Source organism: Limulus polyphemus, unplaced genomic scaffold (genome assembly GCF_000517525.1).
Source record: "Limulus polyphemus unplaced genomic scaffold, Limulus_polyphemus-2.1.2 Scaffold140, whole genome shotgun sequence".
Lineage (NCBI taxonomy): Eukaryota > Metazoa > Arthropoda > Merostomata > Xiphosura > Limulidae > Limulus > Limulus polyphemus.
Window position 1 is genome coordinate 509,351 of NW_013665750.1, and position 12,790 is coordinate 522,140.

Sequence of the window (12,790 nt, forward strand, 5' to 3'; positions counted from 1 at the left end):
TCTGAAAAATCCATTCAAAATTCAATTTGAAATACTTTTTTTTATCTATATACATATAGTATGGACTGTGTGTTACTAAAAATCAGATCATATGTTTTTGAAATAATCAAGTTAAACATTTCCAAAAAAAAATTATAACACAATGTTATTACTGAACATTTCTTGATTCTACCTACATTTCATGAGACTCAGAGTACAATTTCCATAGTGAAATATTTAAAAATCATAAATTGAAGACATGTCATTATTTTCTTTCTTTCTTTTCTGTATATTATGAAATATGTAAAATATATTCACAGCACATAAAAACAACTGTTAAAAATGTGCCTGTCAGTCATCCTATTAGTTTATTTTAAAATCAGTTATTCATGTATTTACCCAAATAAGAAATAAAAATTCAATACCTTAATTTGCTAAAACAAATCAAACTGCATTGAGGATTGGGTATTTATGTTTTTCATATATCTGCCTAATTACAATATTTTTTTGTTCACTTTTTTGAAAACTTGGAACTTGGTTATCTTTTATTATTATTATCATGTTACTTTACACTTAAAGCCCTTTAACTTAAAAAATGATTATGTCAAATGATATTTGTGAATTGTAACTAGCTGTTCTGAAAATGACCAGAGGAAAGTTGCTAATAGTGTATATTGAGAAGCATATTACTGATAGCCTAATATAAAAGTCAAATGAATGTTTAAGGAAATCTTCAGTTTTGAACTGCCTACTTAGTTAAAACATTAGAAATGCATTTTTTTTTACTCATGTTTCATTTCCCAGAATGTTGTGTTTTGCCTTTTACATAACAGAGGTGCAACTTTTCTTTATATTTTTTTGTGTTTATAAAGTATAGAATAAGTGATCTGACATTATTGAATTCAAAATACTTTCAAAATCACATAGCAATAAAAGAAAAATTAAGCTAAACAAATCTGTTATGATGACATGGGTGCTTCAAGTTTTATTCAGTATGAATGAATAATGACTCCTCTTACTGTTGGTATTGTTCAATAAATGTTAGTTAGTTATACTATCTTTCTTGAACATAGAGCTTTATTTAACAAAGTTTTTCATATTCCTCTCTTTACACATGTTCATATTATTCAAAACTAATTCAGGAGATAGTTAGGTGTCTAAACTGTTGATCTATAGATAACAAATGTTTTTAACATTTTATTTCCTTGTCAAGAAAGTTATAATAGAATAAAAAGTTGCATGACATCTGTTTAAGGGAAAAAAAGCCAGCATATTATAATGTTGTGTACTCCAATCAGACCTTCAAACCAGAGGCTTACAACTGATGCATATAATTTATTACAAGAAATTGAAGTCTGGTTTATAGTAATAAAATGGTAAGTCAAAAGAAATAATTCACGAGTTAGTCAACAATAAAGCTGGCTAATGGAATAAATTACTAACAAACCAATACTGCCATCCAATTTTGAGGCATGGGACTTATTTTCTTTTTTAATGTTTTTCAAAAGTTCTTGTATACCACTAGAAATCGTTTTACATGCCCTTGTAGGTATGTGACCACAGATTAGGAATATGTCATAATTTATGCTAGCTGTTCCTTATTTTGAACTGATAGACTAGAGAGAAGGCAATTAGTCAACAGCACCTATCACCAGCTCTTGAGCCACTCCAATTAAAATACGGATTTGACCATCACTCTTACAAAACATCTGTGGCCCCAAAATGCAGAGCATAATTTTATGGCAACAGGACATGAAATGTGATTAACAACCACTGGACCATGCCTATTCCACCCAGAACAAAAGAAAATAAAACTATCACATTTAAAGTGGGCAAAAGCTAATTTACATCTTTACTTGGACATCTGTCATAAAATTACCTTATCAAAAGAAGCATGCAATAAAAGTTATTATACAATTAACTAAGATTCACAATATATGGATATTAATTATATCTGCAACTTCTATTAAAACAGTGAACTATTATTGAACTGTTGTTTCTTAGCTTGAAAAATGAAATAAAGAAAGTGAATGAGATGATTTGTATCTATGTGTACTTGAATTTAGTTTGGTGCCTTGTATTCTTTATACCACCTTGCCTACTTCATCAATACCAAGAAAGTGGGTAAAAGTGTTATAAAATAGCTTGTTGTACCACAATTTTTGATGCTCAATCACAAAATACTCTGGTGTTTTTTCAACATCATAAAAACTACAATCTATTTGCCAAAATATAATCAGCTATATTTAACATTTTAACATCCAACAAGTTTTTGGAATACATATAACAACTAAGCGAATAGCCAGATATATCATTCATTACCTTAATACCTTCTCATTTTATCTATATTTAAACAATTGACATTTTAGTTATATGTCATTTATCAGTATCACTGACAAAAGAAAATAAAGCTTTTACATAAAATCCAATTTTAAAATTGATTTCTGAAAATGTCATTAGTCTGAAAAATTTCCCTTCTCCATCTCAGAATCACAGCTTTTCATATCAGCTTAGTTGACTGACTAGTTAAAACACTCTCATCTCACAGATTAAACCGATCTAACAGTTATGGTATTCCACAAACAAACAGAACAAAACAGATATTAGCTCACAACCAAACCAAGTCTTAGTGTTAAATACAATGATACACTCTACTCTGTAGTACTGCTGATATATTAAAATCGAAATGCTAAAATATATAGCATACACCTATATCATATGATGAAATATCATCAGATTAATTATAAATGGAAGATTGATTTTATTTGGATGGTGGGGTCCAAGTTTCCTAACCTTAACTTGTCACAAGTATATAGTTAAAGACTTGAAAACTAAGATTTTCTCAAATATTACAAAACAAAATGCCACAAGTTCTCCAAGTGATGACTTTATGTATTCACACAGAAATAATACCTACATCAAACTGGGTAGTTGCAGAGATATTTCAATTACACTTGCCAGAGTAATAGGTGGTTTGTGCTATCCTCTCGACCTGCAACATCAGATTGTCCTGAATGACTAAAGTCCTCATAGCCATCTCCTCCACTAATCACTAAGAAACGATATGTTGATGTAGGGCTAGAAGTCATTCTTCTAGCTGCTGTTCCCTCTTTCCCATAACCTGATCGATGTCCATACTTAGAACAACTAGCTGTATCAATGACTGTACTTGGGATCATTTCAACACATGTGAGGAAGCGTACATGTCCTGTATGGCCGTGAGGAACTCCTGTTGAATTCCGATTAAAACAAATAACACATCTGAGAATAACATAAAATCTCACAATTATTACACTCAAAGTTACATCTGTAAAGAATATTTACAGTACTTATGCACTTTTTCTCAGTTGTCTTCAACCAAGTAAATACGTATTTTGCAAATTACTAGCATCAAGCAATAAATATACCAAATTTAGATGAAATTATAAAAAATGGGAAAAACATTTTACAAAACATAAAAACACACATGCACCATGCAATCATTTATAAATTGTCTGCATAAATTATAGAAACATCAGTATTCATTATAATTCTAATAAAGCTGCTGTTTTGAGAATATGGAACTGACTGGAGAGAAAACTGTAAAGAAAAAGTTTCATTGGTAGACATTTTTCTAAGCCTAGTATATAACAGCCTTAGTTACATGAAGAGTCAAAACAAGAGCTACATGAATTGTCCTATGATAAAAAATATATTTTTTTCTTCAAGAACAGATTGGCCTCCATTTTAGTAAGAGCTCAGTTGTTTTCAAGCTTGTGAAAAAAATTTCTTAAAACAAAAAAAACTTTAATTTGAAATGATCTCACTATTCCAGGTTTAGCTAGACAGAATGTTTTCAAATAAAAATTGACATAAATGTCAAAAATGATTTAATAACATTTTACTTGAGATATCAAATTGCAAATGGAATATTCTGGCTTCTATGATCTTTCATTTTAGAAAATTTAGTTTAACTCTATCATCCTGAATAGTTTGTTGTGTACATCACAATACTTTAAAAAATTTTATACCACATTTTAGTCAAAAAATAAAACCCCAATGCACTAAAATCTCAGTATATTTCTGGGGTGTTATGCAGAAACAGTAAATTTATATTTTATTAAATGAAAAAAGGTTAATTTAAACCTCACTAAAGATAGCTAATGTCAGAAGAAGCATTCTGATTTTCATGTTTAACCTTTTTAGTGTAGAACGTTTGAAATATAAGTCAATAATTTTTATATATTTTAGATCAAATTTTAATCTGGTAGGTACAACACAGTACTGGCAACATCAACTCATAATGTAAGGAATATAAATATTTCTTGAATGGTTTACTAAAACAATAAATATTTTTATGGAACCAATATTACATGTATATATGTAAATATCAGATATAAAACATTTCCTCACATAAAAAAACAGCAAGCTACAGTGTATCTAGTTAACACATCTGGAAAGCATTTTTGGAAGATTATACAATACATAAAATCACATAATCTAAAGAAGCTCATTATGGAATTTCCCTATTTTCAAGTCCATGATATACATATTACCATTGTTTATGTTAGTCTTACACAAAATCCTTACTTACTTAATGTTTCAGATAAAACTAATACATTTCTAGGTAGATATAAATGCCAGCAGCATTAATAAAATCCTTTGGTCTATAACTACATTACCAATTATAAAATTTCAATGTTTCATTTCTACAAAGCTACAAATTTAAGTAATACATCACCTACTGATAGCAATCCCAATCCCAGATTTCTTATATACAGAGGTTGAGTATATTATATTAAATCTATTTTGGAGTATCACCACTTATTATAGTCCATGTTGCCAGATCTATTCATGCTCTATCTGACAACCAGGATTTTGACAATAGCCATATAGTGTATATTATGTTGTAAAATATTACATCATAAAGCTTTCATGTCTCAAGCTCACCATACATTCCTGTGTGCATTCTATAACACATCCAGTGTATGAAGAAAATGGTTTTCCAGTGCCTGTTTCAAAAGTTCAATCACATAGAAATCAATAGGTGTTACATCTGTTGACTTAACCAGTATCTTTATATGAAATAGCATGAATATCCATTTCATTCTCTAGCTGATTGAGGTATATTATGGTTGCATCAGAGGTATGACCAAAAGTCTTATTAATTATCAAACTTACCCTTTTGGACTTATTTACAGATAAAGATCCTACTTCTTTATGTTGGGTACATGGATGGTTTTTGTCACTGAACATTGTTACAAGAAACAAAAGTTGATTTAACACAGCTGGGGTATGACTTGTTGCAAGTCTCTTTCTGGATGGTCCTGGTGGCCCAAATTGAGCCATGTTCCTTTGTTTTTTCAATGCCATTAAGTTCAAGGGATATCCCATCTTTGTAATTCTAAAACCCCAATCTAGACACCTTCCCTCTAGTTTTTCACTACTGAATCAGGGCTGGCAATTTGGAGAAAACATGGGCACCACTAGCAGAATCTGCCCGAGAATCATCAATAGTCCTCAGGAGTAAAAAAAAACCTAAAGGCATCTTTATGATCTGTTTTTATGAATATTTTACATCAAAAGGGGCTGTTACAAACTCTGGCCAATAGTAATCAATTTTTTAGTGATATCAATTTACCTATGAAGTTCCAAGCAACTTTGTATCAATTGTGGTTGTCATTTGACTTGTTGATTTGTCACATATTTCTTGGAAATTGTAAAATAAACAAAACAAAAATATTCATTCCAGATCAATTTTAGACTGAAGAAGCATCTTAAGTTATTTCAAAAAATGAAGATGAATTAAAATTCAGTGATAAGTAACAATTTTCTGAATATGTTGAATTGTTAGTTTCTAATGAAAGTTATTGCTAAGCACAATATAGAAACCAACTTTTAATGTAATAATGATATAACTGATCAAGAATGTAATACCTTGGGCAACCTACGAGAATTGTTTATTTTGTAGCCTTCATACTAAATTGTATAATTGTGAGTAATGTGTACAACCATCTGATTTTTAATATTATTTCTTTCATTAATTTATCAGACTGATAGAATATACCTTTTAATCTTGGATGATAGCAAGACAGTAGGATATACCTTTTAATCTTGAATGATAATAAGACACTAGGATATACCTTTTAATCTCATATGATAACAAGACAATTATATCGACAAAACATCCATCCATTTTATTAAATTACACTCCTCTCTGCAAGTGAAATAGGCCAAGTAAAAAAATATATCTATTTATTTCTGAAAAGTATGCCTGAAATTGAAATTATTTTAATTTCTGTCTGGTGTGGTTACCTTTTAGACATCACAATATATATATATACACACACACACAAAGAAGAAATATCAGGTAGAACTCTGGAAATATACCTTAATAATTTCATTGCTCTCAATTGCTGCTTTCAACAAATTGTAGTTTATACCACTATCACATTTGAATCCTTCAAAGTTAAATATGAATGTTCAAATGTTTTTGAAGCCATATGTAAGCCATGCTTCTACATGGGTAATAAATATCTCTATTTATACTTATTTAGACGAACTTTTGAATATATTTTTACAGCTTGTGTTCCACTGAAAAACATAAAACAAGGGAGATATATCCAGTGTATCAAAATCCTCATACCTAAATTTTTAAAAGAAGAATCTTACTGTTGATTTTCTTTCCTGGAGCCAGTTAATATGCAAATTGTAATAAGAATTAGTCTTTCTTTCCTTTTAAGAAAGTGAAAATTTTTAAAATTGTAGCTGAGGTCATTTAGTGATAAAAATAGCAGAAATATTAACTAAACATTAGAATTCCCTCAAGAAAGTCAGGCTTTTCGAAGACTGATATAATTTTTTTTTGATTAAATATTTGGACTTCTTAATGAGAAGAGTTATTCATGTCCAATTTTACAAAAGAAACTCTCAGTAATCATCAGCATTACTGTTTCCTTCCACTACACACAAGTGTTATGTTGCTCTTAAAACCTTCTTTATAAGGTTATATTATAATCATTTGTAAGAACTGTAACAAAACCTCTAGACAAATCCTTCATGTATGTTGGACTTGAATCAATTAAAATATTACATGCATGCACATAATTTAACTGCATATATTCTCTCTCCCTACATATACATCCTCATATAACTAAATTCTACTTACCAACAACATTTGGCACACTGTTCAAATGAAAGGTAGAGAAGGTCAGATGAGGTAACGGCATAGTCAGTATAACACCCGCACTGGTTCCAACCCATAAATGGTCCTTGCAAGCTAACAAAGCTGTTACTCTTAGGCATGCTGCTTTGTGTTGACGAATTATGTCATCACAACCTAATAAATGTTAGAAAAATACACTTTGAAACAAATATCACTCCATCAGACATTTGAAAAAAATCTATTTGAACTGATTAGTGATTTTTTTCAACAACAACATGAATAAACATAAATAGAAAACATGACAACACAGGCCATATGCCCCTTACTGTAACATGTTACATAAAATTCAAACTTCAATTCACAATGGAAAGTGAATTGTACTATACATCACTTTTGTGTAAAATTAAAACTGCCAAACATGTGCATTATTTGATGTTATAAGTTTAGAATTGAATTTGAGTTTAACAAATCCACAATTTATCAGACTTTGATGTTTTCCACACCTACATCACACGTAATAAAAAAACAACAACACACATCCATTATACTTGATTACAGGAGGTATAGAATGTTACTACTCTAGTCAAATTTGCAAAGTATAGACATATTCCATGCAAAATAAGTCTCAACTCACAATAAGTCATACACAAACTATAAATATATTTTTAAACATGTTCTCCTGAAAATACTTAGGAGCCAAGAATCCCAACAAATTTTCCTTAGCCTAAGTGCACCTGTCTTCTTAGGAGCTGTTTGTTTTATCTTTTATGAAAAACAAATACATCAAAAATTTTGCTCCAGGTATCCCAAACAATTTTTGTTGGCTATACAAGACTGTTTAGTATAGGTATTATTAATTTATTTATTTTGTGAGTTAATATTTCATGATTGTTTAGTTTTTAATAATAAGAGAGTTAAAAGCAATTATTTTAAAGCGATAGATATGACAAGTTTGGTTAAATAGCTCGGTAAGAGACGTATGTTGTGTTTGCAATTCATTGGTGTCAAGACTATAAATAGTTCTAGAGGCCTCAGTGATAAACATATAAATAGTGGAAACTGCAGGAGTGGAGTAAAAGTAAAGTTAGAAAATGTGAAGTTAGCCACGGCGTGAGTGAATAGCCTTAATGGGGGATATGTTAAAGTGAGTTTAACAGTTTGATAGTGATAAGGAGAATAATTTGTCAAAGAGTGTTCTAAACTAATTGAACGCTGTTGTGTGGACTTTGATGAAAAGAAAACAATTACTGGAAGTTCAGGATACAACTGTGGTAACCCACAAGGCAGCGTAAGTGAGTCATTAACTGATATTATTGTGATAAAAGTAGCAAAAAATATTTAGGCTTGTCAACTGGATTCTAAGGCAATTGAATTAGCCTAAGTGGACTTTTGACAAGAAGAAGAGAACTTGTATAGTGTTTAAGAAACAACTATGGTCACCATAGTTGAAAGAAACAATTTTTATACATAAGTTTAATTTGTTTTTAATATATTATATTAAAACAAGTGAAGTGCATGCTGTCCATTTACTGTTTGAATTTATCGCCAACAGACACCTATTGAAGAAGAATCCTAGCCCCACAACTATATATATATATATATATATATTTATATAAAAGTTCTGACAATTTTCAAACATTGAATCTGAATATTTCTTTCAACATGACTTCTTTAATTCTAATTAAAAGATATATCAGAAACTAATGGAAGAAAAAATTAAATAGCAAAAGGAATTTATTCAACAATGTAGATATTTCTAAACTTTGCAAGTTTAATAACCTCTACAGATACATCTCAGATTATGAAATATAAAGAGTAAACAATTACATCACAAAAGATAAAAATAATTATAACCATTAATTTCAAATAAAATGATCAGCATTATGCCAGCATTTATACAAAAGATAAACATGAACATACTAGATAACATTTTGGTTACAGCAGGGGCAACATTAACCTCTAGAAGTTTCCCATAAGTTGTGGCATGAAACAGTCTTAAGACAGCACTGTGCTGTACAGCTATCCACACTCCCAGACCTGATGTTACCATACAGAGCACTGTTTTGGATGTGTCACTCATCACTTGAAAGGAGTGCTTTGAGAGTGAAAAAAATACATAAATGATCTTATCTATACAAAAAAAAGTTAACCTTATACTAAATATTCTTTTATTTTCTAAATCCTCACAAAATTTATCTGTTTTAACAAAAGCATTTTTCTTCTTAAGTAATTGTAATACAAAACATTTTTTTAATATTTAAATCTAACCTTCCTTTTTTAATTTTAAATCTTTATAGTTTCATCAAGTAAAACTGGTAATCAGGCAGGTGGTAGCATTGCCTATGTAGGGATGACTTGAATGGTTCATCAAAATGGTATTTTAAGTATCTCCTCAATATGTCTTCAGAGCTTTACAGTACTATACAGTGTTTCTTTTTATAATGATGTCTATGTAATGACTAAGTCACAAGTTCTGGTAATGTTTGTAAATATCATAGCAAAAAGTTTAAATTTCTTGTTCTTCTTTTTTTTTGCTTCTTTTTTTTACAACATGATAAAACCAAAACAGTGGTGTCAAACAATGGTGACATAGTTTCAAACAGAGTATCCACTTTTATAAGTATTATTAACTAGTAGTAATAATAAAAAAAAATTATAGTGTAAGCAATGTTATCATTGCCCTTTGAAATTGGCTTTCTTACAGAAGTTTGGTGTTCCTTTAAGAAGCTTAAGTATAGGGTGAAACAGGAATTACCAGCCAATAACAGATAAACGATGAACATGACAGTTGGAACCTCACTGTATTCAGAACTTGGTTATAAATATAATCTTCCTACATCTATTGAAATACTGCATTAAAAAAAAAGCGAAGAAAAACTTTTTCAAAAAAGGAAGTAAATGTAGGGATGGCTAATATTAATCCTAGTTCTTAGTTGAGAACAATAAATACAAAGAAGAAAGTTTTGTCTGTTGTTGTTCCTGAATATTATAACCCATACCCATACTGTAAACCTCAATACTCCATGTGATGCTCTGTTTGATGTTCCAAAGAAAACTGTTATTTTAGTTATACACTACTTAGGCAATATTTAATGTATACTTAAAAAGAAAATTATCAAACAACTATATTCTCAACCTAATGATGACCTAAAAAGGTCAAAACATTATTTGTTTTGTAACCATATCAGCCATCTCTACTATATTATATACATATACTTTAAGTGGATTCCTCATCATCATGAATTCTTGATTTCAATTAAAATGTTTCTTTAAATCACAATCTATGTTAAAAGGGCTGTTCAACATTAAAGATAGAGAATATCCATCAAATACCTCACTAGTGGTATATGAGTTTATGAGCCCAAAGTGCAACCAGAGATATATTGGATTAGCCACTAGAAGGCTGTGCAGTATAGAAAAGTACACTGTGACAGTAAAACATAAAATACCAGTAATATTACCAGCCACTGTGTAAATGTATGTGATGTTATGTCTATTTCCAGTTTTGTCTATATCATTGTCTGTTCTTTATATTGAAATATTAGAATCTCTTACCATTAACCTAAGAAAACCAGTTCTTAACCAGAAGATGAGCATGCTGTCACTATATCTTCAAATGTGAAAATATATAGAGAGAACATGCAAGCTAATGAGTGATAAATTTTCTAGGAAATAAATAAACGTGTTTAGAGAACCATCATAGAGCAAAAATATTTCTCAGTCTTATAGTTGAAGTATATTTTTCTAACAATGATAAACAATTTTATTAGAGACATTTGCATAAATAAATAAAATTAAATCTATCACTAAATCAAGTAATTAAAGTGTTCATTAATGTTAGCATACAGTAAGAGGAATCAAACATTAAATATGTTACATTCATAAAACTGTTTAAAACAATTTCAAGAATCACATAATATTAGCAAATTTTAGGAACAAAAGTTAATTTTTGTAAAAAATATTCATCATGGGAAATTATTTATAATTTTTACTGTAATTGTTTTATACATTTAGAAAACCTTGAAAAGACACATATGACACTGGATACTAGTGTAGTAAATATGAAATGAAAATCAAGGTGATTGAATCATCCTTTTACCTCAGTCTCTAAATCTGTAGTGTTGAGCACTTTTATGTAGTTTTGACAAGCACACCAGACTTTCCCCGCAACAGCTAACATTTTTGTCACTGGTGCCGTTACACTTCCCACAAACACACAGTGAGGATCTGTTGTGTTCCACCCACCATCTGTAGCCATGATAACAGAATAAAAATTAAGTAGGTATAATCATATCTATGAACTGCCAATTAAGTACATATTGGCAACTCTTAGTGTTGCAGTATTGTTTCTAATATTTTATGTATAAGGAACATAATATCACTGTGATATAAAGCTGTTAGTCAGTATGTGTGGTAATTACTTTCTTATTTCTCACTTTCCATAATCTGATGAGATCATGAAATGGGAACAAGACTTGTAAAACATTACCTGATTTCTCATAAATAACGGTATGTTGAAATGAAGGTGTTTATCAGAATTTGATTTATAAAAATATTTTACAAGTGATAACAGAAACATTAGTGTTTAATTGCAGTAACAGATTAATAAGGTAACTCTGTGATGTTAGAATGTTCTCATATATTTAATGTTTTTTATAGATTATGCATTTATAAAAGTCAGTGTAGATTATTGCTGAAACACTTTAACCTGCACAGATGCATGAAAGTTTCAACCACTGCTTATTTTAAAAATATCATATAAAAATCTTCAAAATTTGTAAAATCTAAATTTTAATACCACTTAAACATTATAAAAAAAGTATCACAGGAAACATGCTCTCCTACAGCAAAATTCATATTGCTAAATTGGCAAAACTAAATTAGACTAGTTATAAATAAGAACAAATTGACAGATTGTTATGGTGTGTATGCCTTTTACAAGCTGGTGAAGAATAATTCTAGCAATGATTGTCACAAGACATTAGTATTAGCCCTATTAGATATTTAAACTTTTACAAGCTGGCATACACTCTATAACAAATTTGTTGTATCAAATGGTATATATGGTGTTCAACTACTACTATGTTTTTTGTATCCCAGCCAGCCTGAAGAGTTCTGTATTGAGTGAAATGTGCCATTGGCAATGGATATGACTAATATAGTGTGATTGGAATACTATTCTTATACAGTCTAATAATTCTTGAAAATCCCTTAGAGACTAGATGAAGAAAGAGGTGTTTAAAATGTAATAAGCCTAATACTAATGTCTTATGACAAGTATAATTGAATTTATAATGGTTTTTACAAACAACAAACACTTTGCAAAATGGTCATAACTGCCTTTTAATAGATAAAAGAAAGTTGAAAGGTGACATCTAAGCCATACTACCTTCAGTTTGAAAATGCAATATGTAAAATTTACCATAAATCATAAACATACAAGACTGGATTGTTTTATTTTAAGACAATCACAATTTTTATTATCAAGTTTATATAGCTTAAACTCAAAGTTGTTATCATAATGCTATTAAAAGTCATAAATGTACCATACTTACTGAAATCTTGCTGATATATGATTATGCCTCCATTAGTCAAGGCTACGAACACTCTGTTATCTAAGTATCTAAGAAAAAAGAAATAAAATCTTGCAATTCATACCTATAAATG

General features: G+C 29.6%; 1 protein-coding gene across 1 annotated transcript in view; it reads right to left on the reverse strand.

Moving 5' to 3' along the window:
- Positions 1 to 470: 470 nt before the first annotated feature.
- The window catches only part of LOC106474593 (rho guanine nucleotide exchange factor 17-like), a 73,620-nt gene continuing 61,300 nt past the window's right edge, over positions 471 to 12,790 (reverse strand). The window contains exons 17-21 of the mRNA XM_022379915.1: positions 12,679 to 12,746; positions 11,223 to 11,371; positions 9,044 to 9,218; positions 7,127 to 7,297; positions 471 to 3,208 (exon numbers count right to left, since the gene is read on the reverse strand). Coding sequence (XP_022235623.1) covers positions 2,928 to 3,208; positions 7,127 to 7,297; positions 9,044 to 9,218; positions 11,223 to 11,371; positions 12,679 to 12,746 — 844 coding nt within the window. The 3' untranslated portion in view covers positions 471 to 2,927. The remainder of the gene's footprint in view (positions 3,209 to 7,126; positions 7,298 to 9,043; positions 9,219 to 11,222; positions 11,372 to 12,678; positions 12,747 to 12,790) is intronic.